The sequence below is a fragment of the Peromyscus eremicus genome, chromosome 16_21 (assembly GCF_949786415.1).
Source record: "Peromyscus eremicus chromosome 16_21, PerEre_H2_v1, whole genome shotgun sequence".
NCBI classification, from domain to species: Eukaryota; Metazoa; Chordata; class Mammalia; order Rodentia; family Cricetidae; genus Peromyscus; species Peromyscus eremicus.
The window spans coordinates 60,657,868-60,678,249 of record NC_081432.1 but is presented as its reverse complement, the minus strand read 5'-3'; the positions used below and the strand labels follow the sequence as shown (position 1 = coordinate 60,678,249).

The following is a 20,382-nucleotide window of genomic DNA, read 5'->3' as shown; positions in this document are numbered from 1 at the left end:
CGGTTGTGACCCAGCTGGATGCTGGTTTTTTTGACAGTGTAAATAAATACACAGAGAAAACAGATTGAGGTGGTGGCTGTGGGAGCTGCTGACTGAGGGACCCCTAGGATTTTCCTTAATTTTGTGTGGATGAGTGTCTGCCTGCCTATGTGTCTATGCCCTGTGTGTGAACCTGGTGCCTACAGAGGCCAGAATTGGGCATCGTCCCTGCAACTAGAGTTACAGAGAGTTGTGAGCTACCAAGTGGGTGCTGGGAACCAAACCCAGGTCCTCGGCAAGAACAGCAAGTGCACTGGGCGGTGGTGGTACAAGCCTTTAATCCCAGCACTGGGAGGTAGACCCAGGCGGATCTCTGTGAGTTCAAGGCCAGCCTGGGCTACAGAGCAAATTCCAGGACAGTCAGGGATACACAGAGAAAGAAACACTGTCTTGAAAAACCACTAAAAAAAAAAAAAAGATGCTAAAACCTGACAAAATTTCATTCCCTTCAGAAATAATAGAACTTATTTAAAAATGTACAAAGAAAGTAACTTTTAAGAAAATAACAAAATATCCATGGCATTCAATTTACCTTCTTAACTATCTTTAATCTTTAGAAAGAATTTTGAGTGATGAAGAGAAGCCCCTGTTCGGGCCTCTGCCTTGTAGACTGGTAAGAGCATTCGTTCCTCTCAGGAAAACCCGTTTTCTGTAAAGATGCCGAAGAACCCGTCGGGGGGGGGGGGTGGGTGGGGGGGGTGGCTGGCAGTACTTGCTTTTGTTTGTTTCATAGTGTATCTTTAGAAGGGGTCTGCTCCTTCTCTGGTAACTGTAAGACTTCTTTATTTCAGGACGACTGTCTCAGGTCTTTAACACGATTTGCAGCAGCACATTGGACCGTGGCGTCACTTCCTGTGGTACAAGGACACTTCTGTAAACTCTTTGCATGTGAGTGTTCCAGTGTCTGTGACCATCTATGTTCTGGCAACTTCTGGTCTTTGGAAGTTTTCTTTGTAGGAGTCTAATGACTCGGTTACAGATGAAGTGTTTTCTATGTGGTGCCTCTGCCCTGATGCCAGCCTCTGCCCTGATGCCAGCCTCCGCGCTGATGCTGGCCTCTGAAGTGTGCTAATGTGTCCCCTCCCTTCTCCAGCCTTGGTGCCTAACGACAGCTATGAAGACCTGCCGTGCATACTGGACATCGACATGTTCCACTTACTGGTGCGTGTTTACAGTCTGCCCTGCATCCTCTTCACTGCCCTCCCTCCACGGCACTGCCTTGGGCTTGAGGAGTCTCTAGCCAGAAAGGCCCAGGAGGTGCTCTCGCCACGGATTCTGCACAGCCGTATCTAGTTAGGTTCTGAGGAGCCTGGGTCTCGGGTCTGTCTGGGTGTCCTTCCTCTCTTGCTTGGCTTTGTGGCTAAGATCTGTACTACAGCTGTCTGCTTTTAACCCACTAAGAGATAAAAATAGCAGCACTACATAAGTGATCCTGACATCGGTGCACAGTCCATTTCGTGGTTTTGTGCATTTTAGGAAATCCAAGCAGCTCTAGCCCTGGGGTCACAATACTTAATGGCAGGCTGCCTCCCGCTCCTTTTTGTACTCTTTAAATTAGGTATGTTCATTGTCAAAATAGTAGCTTTCCCTATGAAATTTACAGATACACATCTCACATATTTTTATCATATTTGCGAATCCCTTCTACTTTCTGGGCCCCTCCTCCTCCTCCTCCTCCTTTTTTTTTTTTTTTTTTTTTTTTAATCTAGATACACAGATGAAAGAAAACATGCTATATGTGCTACATTTGTCCTTCTGGCCCCACACACTTCATTTAGTGTATCTGGTTCCATCCCTTTCTTTGTACCTGGCATCACTTCAGTCTTAATGGCTGGATAATACTACCCGGTGTGTTTTCTTTATACTACCCGGTGTGTTTTCTTTATACTACCCGGTGTGTTTTCTTTATTCTACCCGGTGTGTTTTCTTTATACTACCCGGTGTGTTTTCTTTATTCTACCCGGTGTGTTTTCTTTATACTACCCGGTGTGTTTTCTTTATACTACCCGGTGTGTTTTCTTTATTCTACCCGGTGTGTTTTCTTTATTCTACCCGGTGTGTTTTCTTTATACTACCCGGTGTGTTTTCTTTATACTACCCGGTGTGTTTTCTTTATACTACCCGGTGTGTTTTCTTTATACTACCCGGTGTGTTTTCTTTATTCTACCCGGTGTGTTTTCTTTATACTACCCGGTGTGTTTTCTTTATTCTACCCGGTGTGTTTTCTTTATTCTACCCGGTGTGTTTTCTTTATACTACCCGGTGTGTTTTCTTTATTCTACCCGGTGTGTTTTCTCCTTTCGCTTTTTAAAAAACAACATTTAAGCCGGGCGGTGGTGGCACACGCCTTTAATCCCAGCACTCGGGAGGCAGAGCCAGGCGGATCTCTGTGAGTTCGAGGCCAGCCTGGACTACCAAGTGAGTTCCAGGAAAGGCGCAAAGCTACACAGAGAAACCCTGTCTCGGAAAAAAAAAAAAATTTTTTATTTGGCATGTGTATTCCACAGCTCAAACATGGAGGTCATGTCCTCTGATCTCCACACCCTAGGGTACATACACAAAAAAATAAGTGTTAAGAAAATGAAAGGATTTCACACACGATTTTTTATCATTACCAGTAGTCTGTTCATAGGGGAACCCACTGGATAAATGAAGTGATAGTAACTGGCTCTCCAGGCCCCTTCAGCCCCAGTCAGCCATTGAGCTGGTCCTGGTGGGTCTCAGGGTCCCCTTGTCCATCTTATGTGTAAGCGGAGGGCTAAGATCCCAGGAAGAGTGCAGAGGTGTGTGGCTGTGGGGAGAGGCCTGTGCTGACGTTCTCTTGATGGCCAGGTGGGCCTGGTGCTGGCCTTCCCAGCTCTGCAGTGTCAAGACTTCTCGGGAAGCAGCCTCGGGACCGGAGACCTGCACATTTTCCATCTGGTCACCATGGCGCACATCGTACAGATCTTACTTACCTCATGTACAGGTAACTCCCAGTGCCCGTTGGTCAGCTTCTGCTCCTTGACTTTCCCAGTTAAAAGCAGGCATCATCTGAGTCACAGTCAGGTTACTTGCTCTTCCTGTTTGTCTTCCTGTAGAAAGTTTTCAGTTCCGTTTCTTTCTGCTGTGAGAATCCCCTGCTGTATGAATGGTTGTGCTTTTCAGTTGAGTCCAGTCATCTGTGAACGGCATAAATTAAGCCCAGCTGAATGTTGTTTCAGAATGCCAGTTTCGTTTTAGCTCACGTTTTGTTAGTACCCCAGGGAGCTCAATCTCAAGCTGTGTTTCCATTCAAGCATCCTATCATTCAAACATTGCAAGACAGTGTGTTAGCTGATCGTCCCCTCTGGATGGTGGCTGCAAGACAGTATATTAGTTAATCCTACCCACATTGTAATGGCTGGCTCAGTGGTCAGATGGAGATCAGTACTGTGTGCACCCTTGAAAATAAAATCCCGTGTGTTTATAGGAGTATGTCCTGTATATGTGAGTGTGTGGGTATGTTTGGGTGCGTGGCTGGGATACTTATCAGCCCTTTCGGCCACACAGTAGGAATATCTTTGTCTTTCAGAAGAGAATGGCATGGATCAAGAAAATCCCACTGGGGAAGAAGAGCTAGCTGTTCTCTCTTTGCACAAAACACTTCACCAGTGTACTGGAAGGTGAGACCCCAGTCTTCCATAGGGGTACTTCCCGCATGCCAGTGGGAGTCAGTAGGGGTCAGCTTGAGAAAGCAGTCGGCTTGTCAGCTGGGGGAAGTTGGTGTGTATTGCTGTGCCAAAGATCTAGGAGTGACTGCTCAGACCCTGACACAACTGAGTCTCTGAGAGAAGGGGATAATGTCTGGACGCTTGCTTGGTGGTGAGCCCTATATTTGCTCAGTAAGATGCCAACTAGTGGGCAGATGCACTCTGAAGATGCTCTCCTAAAATGTAAGATATCAGCTGGGCTGTGCTGGTGCATGCCTTTAATCCCAGCACTCGGGAGGCAGAGCCAGGTGGATCTCTGTGAGTTCGAGTCCAGCCTGGGCTACAGAGTGAGTTCCAGGAAAGGCGCAAAGCTATACAGAGAAACCCTGTCTCAAAAAAAAAAACAAAAAAACAAACAAACAAAAAAAGAACATAAGTTATCTTATCAGCAATTTCAGAATGCAGAGCAGATGAGCATAGTGTGTTTGTTTGCAAGATGATCCAGGAGCGACAGAAACACAGGCTGGTGTCACTGTGCCTTGGAATAGCAGTCTCTCTTAGGTCTTAACAGTGTGTGTCAGGAGCCTGTGGGAACATTTGTTCTGGGCTAGAGAGGTGGACACAGTGAGGGGAAGTGCTTGCTGCGTGGACTCTCTGAGCTGGGTTTGAATCCCAGCACCATGTGAAAAGCCCTGTGGGTGGTGGAGACAGGAGGATCACTGGGGCTTGCTGGCCTCCAGCACAGCTCCGGCTCAGGAAAAGACCTGCCTCAAAGTAATAAGAGGAGAGTGATGGGGAGCAGGCACCCAGCCTCCTCTTCTGGCCCCTGCGCACGCACACATTTGGACACACCGTACATGTACACACACACATTAAAGAAAAGCTCTTTGAGTTAGCCCATCTGAGAACCCGCACTAATGAAGTAATCTAACATGCAGAAGGACTTACAGGGTATGTCCTGGTGTTATTAATGCCAGCAAGGAGCTAACAGTGATCTGATGTTTGTGTAGGGCATAGTTTGATGATCAGCATGTTCTGAACACAGTGACTGGATTAAAAAGTACAGCAGGTATCATGTTCTAGATAGCAAGGTCGTTTTGAACATCACGTAGTGCAGCTGTGTGAGACTGGAAGCAGTGTACAGAGTACTGTGTGGTGGCGTAAGAGTCTGGAAGAACTGCGGGGGTGGGGGGGTGGGGTATTTGTTTTTGGTTTTTGTGTGTGTGTATGGTTTTTCGAGGTAGGATTTCTCTGTGTAACAGCTCTGGCTGTCCTGGCATCTGCTTTGTAGACCAGGCTGGCCTTGAACTCACAGAGATCCACCTGGCTCTGCCTCCCAAGTGCAGGAATCAAAGGTATACACCACTACACCTGGTTTTGGTTTTCATTTTCTAATTTTTCTGCCTGTTTTACTTTGACCCACTCCTAACCGTAACGGTGTCCGTTCCAAATGTCAGTCTTGTTTTCACACCATGTTTTCCTGAAGTGATCCTGTCTTGTTTTCTCCCCTCAGTGCCTTGGAGGAAGCGCCCTCCGGCTGGCACCTGTGGAGGAGTGTCCGGGCCGGCATCATGCCTTTCCTCAAGTGTTCTGCTTTGTTCTTCCATTACTTAAATGGAGTTCCAGCCCCACCAGACCTTCAAGGTAACTTTCCATTTCTTTCAAATGTAGGAAGTGTTCCATGTCATCTGCTCCAGCCATTAGAGTAAAGATGGAGCTGGGTGGCAGGGGCAGGCAGCTCTGTGAGTTCAAGGCCAGTGTAATCTACATAGTGCATTTCAAGACAGCCATTGCTACATAGAGAGACCCTGTCTCAAAAATAAAAATGAAAAAATTAATAATGAAGATAAAAAGTAGAATGAAGATAAGTTAGAAAACGTAAAATGGCTGGGGACAGAGCTCAGTGGTGATGCTTGCCTGGCATGCTCAGCCTGGGTTCAGCCCCAGCATGCTAAGAAAACAAAACAATAAACAAGTACGTCTGATTAATGAGAGCACACGTGTGTGTGTGTGTGTGTGTGTGTGTGTGTGTGTGTGTGTGAATGCTGATGTGCATCTTTGCATACGTGCTCAGCCTCTGAATCCCAGGATGTTGCTGACTGTGGGAGCCTCTGTTAAATATCTCAGAAATATCTGTTCTGGGTCAGTTTATATGTTACTTTTAGCAGGGTTCAATTTACATATTACTCATGAACTAGGTGCAGGAAGCAGAGGCAGGTGGATCTCTGAGTTCAAGGTCAGCATGGTCTACATAGTGAGTTCCTAGACAGCCAGGGATGCACAGAGAAACCCTGTCTCACAAAAAAAAAAAAAAAAAAAAAAGAAATAGAAGCAATAGCTCTCTCACTTCTGCATGGGATGTAACTGTGGGTGTTTGTGCCTCTTTCCCCATTTACAGTTTCTGGAACAAGCCATTTTGAACATTTATGTAACTACCTTTCCCTACCAGCCAACCTCATTCGCCTTTTCCAAGAAAACAGTGACATCATGAACTCTCTGATTGAAAGGTAATGCTTGGACGTTTTTCTGCATTCTGTAGAATGGTTTATGCACTAAGCCTTAGCTTTTCACATTTCAAAGTTCTTTAGTGGAAAACTACTGAACCTGACAGAATTCAACACATAATTCAAGAGTTGGGGTGTTTGGCCAAGTGTGGTGTCGCACGCCTTTAACCCCAGCAATCAGGAGGCAGAGGCGGGTCTCTGTGAGTGTAAGGCCAGCCTGGGCTACATAGTGAGTTCTAGACTAGCCAGGGCTACATAGTGAGACCCTGTCTCAAAAATAAATGAATGAATGAGGAGAGAGACAGAGAGAGAGGGAGGGAGAAGGAGAGGGGGAGAGAGAGGGAGAGGGGAAGAGAAAGAGAGAGAGAGAGAGACATAAATGTTTAAGAGAAAGAATGCAGAGTTTAGCTGAGGGTTTGGCTTCAGGGTAAGATTGGAAGGGAAGGGGAAGCACTGTGAGGAATGTTTATTTCCTTAGTGAACTGGTTTACTATGGACTCTGTTTCCACGGTTGTCTGTGTTGCTGTGTTGTTTCGTCTGTTGATGTGGGGTCTCCCTATGAAGTCCAGGCTGGCCTTGAACTTCAGACCCTCCTGCCTTGGCCTCCTGAGGGCCAGCCAGGATTGCAGATGTACACCACCACAGCAGTCCTACTCATAGATGTGAGAGCTGAAGTATAGAGACGGTGTCACCCACCTGTAATCTCAGCACTTGGGAGGCTGAGGCCAAGGGCTTGCTGTAAAGTCAAGGCCAGCCAGGGCTCACATCCTGAGACCCTATCTCAGACAGGAAAGACAAGGCAATAGAGTGTGACTGCAGGTTATCAGAACCTGGGGTGGGGGTGGGGGGGTGTCGGGGTTAATGGGGCTAGCTTTCAGTTAGGGCAGATGAGACAGGTCTGGAGATGGGGAGTAGTGATGCCTGTTCAACAGTCTGAATGTGCTTGATGCCAGGGAACTGTTAATAATGGCTAAAATGGTCATTTTATCTATGTTTCTTCACATTTTTTTTTAAATGTCTGAGAAGCCAGGTATGATGGCATATGCCTGTAATCCTAGCACTCAGGAGGCCAAGGCAGGGGGATCTGAAGTTTGAGGCCAGCCTGGGTTTAGTAGGGGGCCCCATATCAGCAAACAACACAGCATAGCAACCCAGGCAGCTGTGGAATCAGAGCCCATAACAAACCGGTCGGAGGCCAGCTAGGCTACAGAGTGAGACCCTGTCTCACGAAAGTAATCTCCCTCCTCTGTTTGCCTTAAAGTTGGTGCCAGAACAGTGAAGTTAAAAGCTATCTGAACGGCAAAAGAGGGGCAATAAGGTGAGTTGGCGCCTCTTGGGTATTTGGTGTGGGATGGGTGGCAAGAAGCCACATGGGGTGTGAGTGCCATGTTCCCTCAGTGGCATGGCCCTCGGTATCCAGGACTGCACAAGATAGAGCATCTTGTCTCAACATGTCCGTCTCCTGCCGGGGGTGGGACGAGAGCATAAACACACCGCATCCTTGGCAGGGAAGAGAAACAGAGGTAGCTGTGTTGGGGGAACTGCTTTTAGAAATGTAGCTCTTCGTCCTGGGTTTTGTTAGCTGTTTTTCTTTATCCAAATATCAGGAATGGTATGAGGTTCCATGAGCTGAGTGTCTCTCCTGAGACATCAACAGACCAAAGAAACAGTTCTAGCCAATAAGTTTAGGAATTACTTGTCACTTGTAAGAACGTGGGTAAGGAGTTACTCACTGAAAGATCAGGGGTGACCGAAATGCTCCACTCCACCATAGGTGACTGCTGACAACCCTGCCCCCAAGACCAAAGGCTGCTTAGAGCCAGGGAGTGGTGGCTGGATCTCAGATGGGGCCTCTGGTCACCTCCCCTCTCTTTCCTGAGGGAATGTTCGCAGCCCCGTCAATGTGCAGACCAGCTGTGTGTGTGCTTCTTACATTTGAGTGTGGGGCCACCTAGATCTCTCCCTGCTATATGTCAGCTGGGAAGAAGTCACCTCACTCCCATAGCACCCCTGGTGACTATCCAGTTATGGCCAGTTCTTTTTTTTTTTTTTTTTTTTTTTTTTTTCCAAGACTAGGTTTCTCTGTGTAACAACTCTGGCTGTCCTGGAACTCACTTTGTAGACCAGGCTGGCCTTGAACTCAGAGATCTTTCCGTATTCCTGCATGCCAGAAGAGGGCACCAGATCCCGTTATAGATGGTTGTGAGCCACCATGTGGTTGCTGGGAATTGAACCCAGGTCCTCTGGAAGAGCAGCCAGTGCTCTTAACCTCTGAGCCATCTCTTCAGCCCCCTGTGGCCAGTTCTTTCCCATTCATTTAATCTGCCTCTGTGCTTTAGTTGAACTCTTGTTGTGTGAAACATCCCTCTGGGTCATACAAGTGTCTCACCGCTCAAGCCTGCTGCTTCTCCAGTCCACCACCGTGATTATCCGAAGACTAGATGAGATTGCCTGTTTGCTTATACACCCGGAAATGAGAATACCTGCTCTGAGGAATCTGAACCTTGTGTGATTCCAGTTTTCACATTTGTAAATGGTTGCCTGTCACTGCCTCCACCCTTAGCCTGCAGCATTCCTGTGGGACATGGGGCTGCTGCTGCTTTTTGTTTTTCTTTGGTTTTGTTGAGACGGGGTTTCTCTGTGTAGCCCTGGCTGTCCTGGAACTCACTCTGTAGACCAGGCTGCCCTCAAACTCACAGAGATCTGCCTGTCTCTGCCTCCCGAGTTCTGGGCTTAAAGGCCTGTGCCGCCGCCGCCGCCGCCGCCGGGCTGACATAGTGCTTCTTAACTTGAAGTACACATCAGAGTAACTGGCAAACTTTCAAACTATGGAAGCCACTCCTGGCAGATGTGGAGTTCTGATATGAGAGTTCTGGCATGTGTGCTCCCCTTAAAACTGCAGTTGATGATGGTGTGACTAGCAAGTGCTGTCTGAAGCACCCCATGGGGGGATCCACACTGTCTTTGCTGTAGCTGAGAGTAGATAACCATACGGCATTCCTGAGCTGGGCTGCCACAGATTTTAGGGTGCCTCACAGAGGAAGAGGCCCTGAAGTACTGACTGGATTTGAATCTCAGCTTTTTCTGAGTTCTGTTCAGTCAGAACCAATGTAGGTGATAGAAAGAAAAATGGATATTGTGAGAGTCCAGCTCTGACCTGCTCCCACCTTTTGAAGGGTTCTTAGGTGAAGGAGAGAGGAATGAGGAAATATTAGATAGAAAGATAGAAGGAGATGATAAGAAAGACAGAGACACAGGATAGCTTCGGGAGGGCCCTGGGTCAATATCCAGCCACCCAGAGCTTTATTCAAAGGGGCTTTTTATAATATGCCAAGGGGAGAGGTAAAAGACCTCCCCCTTGCAAGATCAAAGCACAGATGTACAAAGTGTAGACCCTTCAAAACACCCGGTAACCATGCTCCTGGCCAAATCATCCTCTTCAGCAGCCCTGCTAGGTAAAGCAAGCCCAGAGTCTCTGACCTTGAGAAGGTCTCACTAGGAAGCCTCTGTGGTCCCCCACACGCTATATTCTTGTAGTGCCTTCAAATCACCCCTGGTCAGCACACCCCTTGGACATCAGTCCCGCATTGTGTGGGTGGGCTCCCATCCTATGTCACCCAGGTGAAGCCAAGAGTGAGCGCCCTCACCTGCCCCCTTCCTGCAGCCACCAAACTTTTGCTGGAAAGGGGCAGATAACTGAAGGCGTCACTGTTGACCTCATCACTCATGCTGAGCACATCAGGGGAGAGTGGGAACTCTAGGGGTGCCTTCACTGGCTCACTCCGCCAGCCCCAGTCCTGGAGGCTGCGTTGGAAGAATCCAGACAAGACACATACAGCACAGTGTAGAAGACAGAAGTGGTTCGTTTTGTTTGGGTTTTTTTTTTTTAACTTTACATTTTTATTTGTGTATGGATGTGTGTGTGTGTGTGTGTGTGTGTGTGTAAAAGTCAGAGGAAAACTTGCAGACATTGACGCTCTCCTTCCACCTTGTGGGTTTCAGGGGTTAAAATGAGATCCACAGGCTTGGCACCAAGCACCTCTACCCACTGAGCCATCCCACCAGTGTTAGGTAGAGGGAACACTCTCAAGGGTGAGAGTCATTTTAGACAGCCTTTATACTCTTTCTAATGTCTCTACTGCAGGCAGCTTCCCCTGGAAGGGCCTTTCCTGCCCAGAGGATTGATAGACCCATTTGGATTACCTTTAAGAGGAGGCACTGGTCTGTCCTTCACTAGGAAGCCTCCAGCTGGAGCAGAATCTTAGGTGGTTTAGCTGGTTCTCTGTTCATGGCCTTTCAGGTTCAGAATGTCCTGTCTCCACCACAGCCAGAAATTCACTCAGATCTCCTTTTGTAGGAGTGAGAGTCCTGCAGTCTCTAGGGAGCTTACAAGGGAGGGATTCGTACCCTGACCTCCAGGCCTGTTGATGGCGGCTGGCTTCCTAGTGACTGGAGAGCAAGCGAGAGCATCTTTAGTTACCTTCTCTGGCCTACACTGTGGTAGGCCCTCAGTTGCTCAGTTCAGCCTCTCTTGATTGACTTTGACTTAGCCAAGAATTAGCCTCACATCATTATGACACAGCCGTGAATTCACTGAGCTCTTCACATTTCTAATTTCTTAGCTACCCGAGAGGATCTAACAAACTGATCGACCTTCCGGAGGATTACAGCAGTCTCATTAACCAGGCGTCCAGCTTCTCGTAAGTTCTCTCAGCCCAGGTCCTCCCACAGACAGTTGGGGGGGGGTGTTGGTGGTGACTCTTGGTTTTGTTTGGGGACGAGGAATCAGCAGTCCTTTCCATAACACGGTTAGTAAGTGTCACTTGCCGCCACATTTCAGAGTAGGGCACGGAATGTGAGGTGGCGGCGGCGGCAAGAACCGAGGGTTTCTGGGTAATGATTGCACTTTAACAAGAACCTTTTGTGATTCTTGATCAATTTTTAAATACTTGGTACACAGGCAGCATAAAGAGTACACTTTCATGCTGGAGAGATGGCTTCCAGAGGTCCTGAGTTCAATTCCCAGCAACCACATGGTGGCTCACAACCATCTCTAGTGGGATTTGATACTTTCTTCTGGCATAAAGGCATAGATGCAGATAGAGTGCTCATGCATAAATTAAATAAATAAATCTTTAAAAAAGAAGGAATATGCTTTCATAAGAAAAAGCATAGCGCTGGGCAGTGGTGGCGCACGCCTTTAATCCCAGCACTCGGGAGGCAGAGCCAGGTGGATCTCTGTGAGTTCGAGGCCAGCCTGGGTTAAAGCCTTGGGTATCTCCTCTCTGTAGACCTTAGTGTTCTGAGTGCCATGCCGAGCCTCTGCCTAGTTCACTCTGTTGATAAAACACTGACCAACATGGAGAGGAGAAAGGTTTATCTGGCTCCCAGGTTACACTCCATCATGAGGGAAGTCAGAGCAGGAGCTGAATCAGAGACCACGGAAGAAGGCTGCTTACTGGCTTGCTCAGCCTGCTTCTTATACAACTCTGGCCCACCTCCCCGGAGATGGCAGTGCCCATGGGGGCTGTGTGCCCTCCCACAGCAATTACAATCAAGAAAACACCCCCCAGACTTGTTGCCAGGCCATTGTGGTGGAGGCAGTCTCTCGGTTGAGGGTTCTTCTCTCCCCTTCCCCGTGTGTCTAAGATGCTAACTGCATGGGTTGCTGTCTCTAAGCAGTGACTGTTGTTACTCCACACATCGTCACCTAAGCAGCTGAGTGTCTGCAGTGACTGGACACGTCCTTTTCACTGCTGCGTAGTACTTCACTGCCCCGCAGTAGCTGGTCTCACTTGTCACACAGTGCTCTCTTTCACTTTCTCAGCTCTTGCTCCCCTGGATGACTCTGGTACGCGGGTTTGTGCGTGTTCCAGTGTCCTAACACAGGAGAGCTAACACTGAAAAGTTCTCTTCCGGGCTGCCGTAGCCACACCCCTCCACAGCAGTGATGTGTTATTGTGTCTTTGTCTCGGAGGTGCCCCAAGTCGGGCGGCGACAAAAGCAGAGCCCCAACTCTGTGCCTCGTGTGTGGGAGTCTCCTCTGTTCTCAGAGCTACTGCTGCCAGGCCGAGCTGGATGGGGAGGATGTCGGAGCTTGCACAGCACACACCTACTCCTGCGGCTCCGGGGCTGGCATCTTCCTGAGGTAAGGCCCTGAGAGGGCTTCGTCTTCCCTGAGCACTGCTACTCCCAGGACAGGCACAAGAAAATAGCACTGTGTGAGGACTGTAAAGGTCCTGGGCTCTCATTTCTCCTGTATGGCGCCTACCAACTGGTTCTTCCACAAGTGCCAGATCCCAGATGCCAACCCAGCTCCCAGCTGACGGCTCTGCTCCTCTTTGGCCTCCCTAAATGTGAGGCTGCCCTGTCCCGGGTGTCCTCCCCAAACCCAGGTAAGAATGCCCTCCAGGGGCTGGGGAGACAGGGCCACAAGAGCACCGGCTGCTCCTGCAGAAGACCTGGCTTTGTCTCAGCGTCCAGGTGGCAGCTCACAGCTGCCTGTAACTCCAGTGCCACGGGATCTGATGCCCTCTCCCGGCCTCTGTGGGCTCACACACTTAGACTAAAACACAACTTAGTAAATCTTAAGAAGCAGCGTGGACTCTCCCTTCCGTTGCACTAGGTACTGTTAGATCTCCCTGCAGCCACAGGCTGCTGTCCGGTGTGGTACTCAGCCAGAAAACACCAGTAACTGTTGTGCATCGTTTTCCAAGCGAGTGTTTTTCTCGTAATTATGGTGAAAAGATGAGTAGTAGTTCATGTTTAGAATTTAGCTTTCTCACACTTCAGCTTTAAATTCTACTGTTGGAGTCCCCGGTTCTCACTCCGAAGTCACTGTCTGCATTTGCAGTATGTCGTTACCAAGTGCACGCGGCCATCTTAGTTCCACTGAAGGCCTGGGCAGCGGCTTGTTAATGTCAGCTGTGTCTGCTGTAGCTGCTTTCCCTCTAACCCTGGGCTTTCGTTGCTGTCTTCATTCTCTTACATAAACCGTTGAATCCACACCTCGCTCACCTACAGAAATGCAATGATGAATGCTCTCTCCACAGAGTACGGGAATGTCAGGTGCTATTTTTAGCTGGCAAAACCAAAGGATGTTTTTATTCTCCTCCCTACCTGGATGACTACGGGGAGACAGACCAGGGACTCAGGTAAGGACCCAGCCTGAGAGTTAGGGAGGCTGACCTTGAGCCTCAAAGCCCTTCCCTTCATGGAGAGCATGATGAGTTGGGAGGTCCTGGAGTCAGCCATGCTGACGCCCAGGAGCCAGTTCTGCTGGAGGTGGTGGCTTTGTTCCCTGTGGACTGGTTTCCAGGCTGCCTGCTTGCTCTTCATTTCCCAGATGAGAATGCTGTGAGAGGGTGGGGAGACAGTTCCATTGCTACAGCTCTTGCCATGCAGGCGTGAGGACCCGGCTGTGAGCCACAGAACCCATGTAAAAAGCTAAGCGTGAGATGGAGGAGATGGAGACAGGAGGGTCTAGGGCTTGCTGGACAGCCAGCCTCACCTAGTTGGTGAGCACCAGAATTGAACTGGCGAGTAACTGAGTGAGAAGACACTCCAAAGAGTATCCTCTGAATTTTTTGTTTTTCAAGGCAGAGTTTCTCTGTGTAACCCTGGCTGTCCTGGAACTTGCTCTGTAGACCAGGCTGGCCTCGAACTCAGATCCACCTGCCTCTGCCTCCTGAGTGCTGGGATTAAATGTGTGTGCCATCACTGCCTGGCTAATTTTTTTCTTCATATTATCTACTTTTAAAATTTTATTATTGCCAGGCAACTCACCTGATCTGCAGAGTGAGTTCCAGGACAGCTAGGGCTATTCAAAGAAACCCTGTTTTGAAAAAACAAAAACAAAAAAAGTAGATGATAAATAAAAACTTTAAAAAATTGCCATGAGGAACATAGGGTAAAATGAGAAAGGAAGATTTTGCAGCCCCATTCCACTCATCACATGTCTGAGTTGCCACACAGCATCTCCAGCATCAGCACCACAGACCCTGTCTGACTTGTGTGGCTCTCTGCGGGGAGACCGCTTATATCCTGATGACATAAGGACAGCCTTGAGAGGCGGTTGCTTCTGCTGTGGGACTCCCGCTCACAAAGCCCGACTGCAGAGCTTGCAAGCCTTCTCTCTGCCCCAGAGAGGATGAAAGAGCTAAGGCAGATGTAACTCCCCAGGCTTGAATAGCCAAGGTTGGACCATATGCCACCTGGTGACCATTTATCCCTTAGCCCTGAAGAGTGAGCGCCCTACAGGAAGGGCGCCAGTTTCGCAGTAGAAAGGGCAGAATCTGAAACTAGTTCCATGCACCTTGCCTGGCGCAGGAGGGTTGGGATGTGAGGGATGGATAAACAGTGCATGTGAGTGAGTGACACGTGTCTCTTTCTAGACGAGGAAACCCTTTACATTTATGCCAAGAGCGGTTTCGAAAGATCCAGAAGCTGTGGCAGCAGCACAGTATCACCGAGGAAATTGGTCACGCACAGGAAGCCAACCAGACCCTGGTCGGCATCGACTGGCAGCATTTATAATCACCCCTCTACCAAAAACTTGAACTTGGACAAGGTTTTCTAACCCAGCTGGCTTTTCCAGAAAGACGACAGAAAATAAGTTCGGCTGAATCTATTTTGAAATAAATTCTTTATTTAAGCTTTCTTCCCAGTTTTATTTTTCTAGTTTCTGGCTCCAGGGACTGATGAAAATCATTTTCCACCAGATTTTATTGCTGTATCCCTCAGATGTTACCTGGGCAGAGATCCTTTTTAGCCCAGAGCCTAGCTCCTGTTTCAGTAGCCGGAGCTGCTCCACATCACTGATTGTGTTGGACTTGTTGGCCATTCAGCAGAGGCCAAAAGGAGCCCTGGGGCCCAGCAAGATGACTTTTCCAACCTTGGTGCCTCAGCGCTGAGGTGCGGTTCACCTCTGGGACTGGACCTCACCTCTGAGAGCAAAGCAGTTGAATTTGAAGCTGGGATTCCCTTCTCTGCATGGCCTAGAAGGCTGGAGATGCTAGCAGGAGAACCTAGGGGGAGAGTGGCTGGCTTTTCACAGCTGTATATGGTTGGTTTTCTCTATTTTTGTCAAGACTTTTGGCTTACTCAATTAAAGGGCTTTTGAAATGGAAAGGACCTCCTAGTTTTTCCGACAGTTACTCCCTGCTCTGAGGTAAACGGAGAGCATGTGCAGCCTCAACCAGACGGCGCAGACCTGTGAGCGAGAGCTCAGCTTAGTGAAAGGCTACAAGCCTGTAATCCCAGCACCTGGGAGGCTGAGGCAGGAGACCAGGAGTTCAAGGCTAGCTTCAACCATGTTACGAGCGTGAGGCTAGCCTGGCTGACTTGAGACCTCGTCTCAGACCAGCCAGAATCGAGGAGCCAGGGTTTTGAGGTTTCTTGCCCCACCCCACATCTCCTGGATTAGCACGTTGCTGTGTGTCCTGCCAGCCGTTCAGGACATGCTCTGACAGTCTGCACACAGTCCTTTTCAGGTAGTATTCTGAGTGGTGCCTTTCTAGAACCATAGCCCCTGGGTGCCGCAGCTACAGCTCCTGCGCAGCACGCCTCCTTTCTCACTCGGCAGACGTGCAGAGAGCTCACGTGCACGCCGTGACAGCAGACTGAACAAAGGGGTGAACTCCAGTCTCCGCGTGGGCCAAGGCCACACGAACAGAAAGAGGCTGCTGGCTTTTCTAACCCATCTAACAACCTTTTCGCTCAGCCTTTCAAATTGCAACCCCAAGTTCTGTTCCACTCAGCTGCACCCGTGCCACAGTATCCCAGGAGGGTCAGAAATTCAGACCAGAGGCGAAATGCAGCCAGCACAGCTCCAGGATCATGTGAGGAGCCGCCTCCCCTCCGAAGGATGGACTTCACGTAGCTCTTCTGCTTGGCACAGGCTCAAGAGCTGAGAGGTTGCAGCAGGAGGCCTGAGTTAGAATCTTCCGCGCTCCCCCTTTCTCTGGCCTTTCCTTGACACGGTCTGAATGGGCTGTGAGGGATATGCCTGATGTTTGACCTTTGACACGCGCGCGCGCGGTTTCTTCAGATTGAAGTTGGTTCAGCTCCTCTTGGCCTTTCGCCTTCCATTCACCATTTTTAAATTTGAAATTATGAGACCTCTCTGGGCATGAGCCTCGTGCTAGAGTGCTTGCCTAGCGTGAGTAAGGTCCTGGGTTCAATCCTGGTGCCAACCCAAAGGGGAAAAAAATCATGAGCACAAGCTTGTTTCATCTACGTAGGCTACAGACATCTTCAAGGTCATCCTGATACTTCTGGGTTCAGGCCTGACTCTCAGGACCCTGGAATTAGCAGAGGATAGCCCTGCATTTCACTCCTGAGAACGTCAGCATCGGGGCAGTGGATTCCCACAGATCTGCAGCCTGTACTCTCCATGAGGCAGTGTTAAGATGGCTTCCCGTTCCTGTCAACACATCTGACTTTTGTTTGTTTCGCATGTTTTTTTGTTGTAGAAATGTTTATATAACATGCTTTCCATATCAGGGAAAATCATATGTTTAATAAATTGGCTATAATTTTAATATCTGTGGACAACTTGTAAAATTTGAAATGTATCATATGTAAAAAGTTTAAAGATTAAATAAAGGCTTTAGGTGTTGACATTCCTTCAGTTACCTCCGTCTTCTCTGCTTTCACACACACGCACCCCATGTCACCTTCTGCAAAAGTGGGGCATTGATATTAGCCTAAAATTTAAGAGGCTTAAACTATTAGTGTCAGTTATGGCCACTGGCCAAGCCATACTGACCTTTCTGGGAAGCATGGACATTGTCTCAGCCGATTAGGTTTCCTGCTTGTTGTCTTTGAGTTAGAACTCTCCAGGGCCGCTTCAGACCTCAGCTCAATAGGAAGCAGGTCTGTGTGGGACTCTTCCCGTGTGTAAGCTCTTGTTGGTCTGCTTGCTTCTCTGCAGGTCCGTGTACACTCAGCAGACACTGGGTGCTTGAGATGTGTGCAAGAAGGAAACTTACTCCTCAGAGTTCTATTCTGAGTCCTCTGACCAGGGCACTGTCCAACATCAGGCTCTCCACTGGGGCACTGTCAAACATCAGGCTCTCCACTGGGGCACTGTCCAACATCAGGCTCTCCACTGGGGCACTGTCCAACATCAGGCTCTCCACTGGGGCACTGTCAAACATCAGGCTCTCTACGTTGGGCACTGTCCAACATCTGGCTCTCCACTGGGACACTGTCCAACATCAGGCTCTCCACTGGGACACTGTCCAACATCAGGCTCTCCACTGGGACACTGTCCAACATCAGGCTCTCCACTGGGACACTGTCCAACATCAGGCTCTCCACTGGGACACTGTCCAACATCTGGCTCTCCACTGGGACACTGTCAAACATCTGGCTCTCTACGTTGGGCACTGTCCAATATCAGGCTCTCCACTGGGACACTGCCAAACATCTGGCTGTCTACGTTGGGCTTCCCACCTGGTCATTAATGCCGCCTCCAGGTGACTCTTGCCCCAGGCCAGGCTGCTTCACACTGGCTACTGGTTTCTCTGTGTAGCATGAGCTGTCCCTGGAACTGGTCTGCAGAGACGAGGCTGTCCTCGAACTCACACTGATTAACCTGCCTCTGGCCACCAAGTGCTGAGATTAAAGATATGGGTCACCACTGCCCAGCAACTCTATCCCCTATCTACAGGCATATACTCCTCTATCTACTGACATACACTTTACAAACAGTACGATTGACCCTTTCTAGAATACAGGGTGTTTTTCACATTTTGACAAATGTGCACAGTTGTTTAACAACCACCACATGTTGAGAATTAGGACAGTCCTGTCTCCTCAGAGTAACCCTTCATGCCCTTCATCTCCTCTCTCTGCCCTGAATGCTGGCTCACTCCCCTTCCTACACCCCTTCCAGAACGTTAGGTGAGTGGAATCACATCGGGTGCCTCCCCAACCTGCTGCTTTGCCTGCCAATACATTTTAAAGCTGGAGAACCTAGCATGCATGAAGCGCTGGGTCCCATCCCAAACGCCACAAAAACTGCTGTGATGTGTAACACCTACAACCCCAGCACCTGGGTGGGAAGATCAGGAGTTCAAGGTCATCTGAGGTACACAGTGAGTTTGAGGCCTGGAATATATGAGCTACGGTTTCTAAAATAGAAGTATTAAGAGGAAGAGTGTATTTTGAGTCACACATGCCTCTGGGTGCTGGTGACATTCCATTCTGCAGATGTTAATGCAGTCACCAAATGAATGACCTTGGGTGATTGCTGGGAACCACCCTGTGCTTACAAACACTCCTGTGGACCCAGGCTTTTATTTCCTTGAGTGAATGGCTGCGAGTTGTTCATTCCATCATGCTGTCCCCTCTGCAGCCAATCCATGTCCACTGAGAAGTGGGAAGGCATCCATCCGACCCTCTCGTGGACTTCATACCTTCCACAGATAGAACTCTGCTGCTGACATACCCAGAATGCCTCCCACTGTGGGTGAGAGGCCATAATTGTTCCAGCTAAGCTGCAAACCTGCTGGGCTAGCATAACAGGTGCCCAGGTGATGAGGGCTGGGAGCTTGCCCAGCAGGAACCAGCTAATCCTATTAGCCCATATTGAGGTTACTTGGGGTTTATTTGTTGGTGGCTTAGTCTTGAGCTTAAAGCATGCCAAAGGGAGTTGTGGGTTCTTGCTTGAGCTGAGACTACAAACGCCCAGAATTCCTGCTTCTCTGGGTGTTCAGCACAAGAAGTCACCAACTGTTACTTCACTTGAGAATGTTTTGAAAATCGAAGCCTGGGTCAAAACAGTAGTGACGCACGCCTTGGATCTCAGCACTCAGGAGCCAGAGGCTGGCAGATCTCTGTGAATTCAAGGCTAGTCTGGTCTGTGTAGAAAGTTCTAAGCCAATCAGGATTACACAGGCTGAGTTTGAGGCTAGCCTGGTCTACATAGCAAGTTCCAGACCAACTTGGGCTACAGGGATCCAGTCTCAAACAGAAGTTTGGGTTGGGATGTGACTCTGCTAAAAGCCCTCACCCAGAGCACACAAGGCTGGTTCTGTCTTTACCAGTGACCCTGCCTGAGTCTGGGCTTACACACCTATTAGTGAGTTCACACGAGCTTGAGGAGCCTGGTACCAGAGTAGTACTGGGCACCAAAAGGAATGGGCTAGGTTTTCCTGACAACTATCAGGCCGCTTCTGACTGTTTCCAATGCAATTAATCCTGTCTTCTCCAAACCATATCCACCCATAACCTGGCCCCAAGGAGACTTACCATTTTTTTTTTTCAGAAATCCAGCATGGAAAAAAGACTTTTTTGTGGGGGCGGTTCTCTGTAAAGCTCTGGCTTTCCTGAAACTCACTTTGTAGACCAGGCTGGCTTAAACTCAGAAATCCACCTGCCTCTGCCTTCTGAGTGCTGGGATTACAGGTGTGCGCCACCACTGTCTGGCTAAGACTTGATTTTTTTTAAGTTATTACTTATGTATCTGTGGGAGGGTGCCATGTGTATAGGTGTTCATGGAGGCCAGAAAGTCACCAGATCTCCTGGAGCTGGAGTTTAAAGAGGTTGTGATACAAACCTATGGGTGAGAGAACCGAACATGTGTCCTCTGGAAGAACAGCAGACACTCTTAATCACTGAGGCAATCCCTCTAGCCCCCACCCCCTCCTCTAGTTATAAGACAGTCTAATGTAGCCCAGGCTAGCCCTGGAATTTACTTTGTAGTAGAAGATGACATTGAGCCGGGCGGTGGTGTCGCATGCCTTTAATCCCAGCACTGGAGAGGCAGAGCCAGGCGGATCTCTGTGAGTTCGAGGCCAGCCTGGTCTACAGAGTGAGATCCAGGACAGGCACCAACGCTACATGGAGAAACCCTGTCTCGAAACACACACACACACAAAGAAGATGATGTTGAACTCCTGATCCTCTGGCCTCCACCTCCCAGATACTAGGATCATAGGTATGCACTGCCAGGCCTGATTCTGCCCGTGTAACCAGGTACTGGCTGGAACTGGACGTCCTGTGATACGTGCTGTTGAACGGACTGAGACGGTCACTTCACAGAAGTGATTTTCATACAATATAGCTTTTAATATCTCAATACGACTGTCGACAGCATAGTGACATGTGGTCTAAAGTAGCTTTCACAGTGGGTTGTCAGCCCTCCCGAGGGATGGTGGGAA

General features: G+C 49.0%; 1 protein-coding gene across 2 annotated transcripts in view; it reads left to right on the top strand.

Moving 5' to 3' along the window:
• Window positions 1–16,839, top strand: part of Ubr2 (ubiquitin protein ligase E3 component n-recognin 2) — an 87,405-nt gene extending 70,566 nt beyond the window's left edge. For both annotated transcript variants that reach the window (XM_059281492.1, XM_059281491.1), the window contains exons 36-47: window positions 597–652; window positions 831–927; window positions 1,133–1,200; window positions 2,872–3,007; window positions 3,593–3,683; window positions 5,224–5,354; window positions 6,109–6,217; window positions 7,476–7,532; window positions 10,837–10,914; window positions 12,192–12,362; window positions 13,267–13,368; window positions 14,608–16,839. In XM_059281492.1, the coding sequence (XP_059137475.1) occupies window positions 597–652; window positions 831–927; window positions 1,133–1,200; window positions 2,872–3,007; window positions 3,593–3,683; window positions 5,224–5,354; window positions 6,109–6,217; window positions 7,476–7,532; window positions 10,837–10,914; window positions 12,192–12,362; window positions 13,267–13,368; window positions 14,608–14,749 (1,238 nt within the window). In that variant the 3' untranslated portion in view covers window positions 14,750–16,839. The remainder of the gene's footprint in view (window positions 1–596; window positions 653–830; window positions 928–1,132; window positions 1,201–2,871; window positions 3,008–3,592; window positions 3,684–5,223; window positions 5,355–6,108; window positions 6,218–7,475; window positions 7,533–10,836; window positions 10,915–12,191; window positions 12,363–13,266; window positions 13,369–14,607) is intronic.
• Window positions 16,840–20,382: the final 3,543 nt, after the last annotated feature.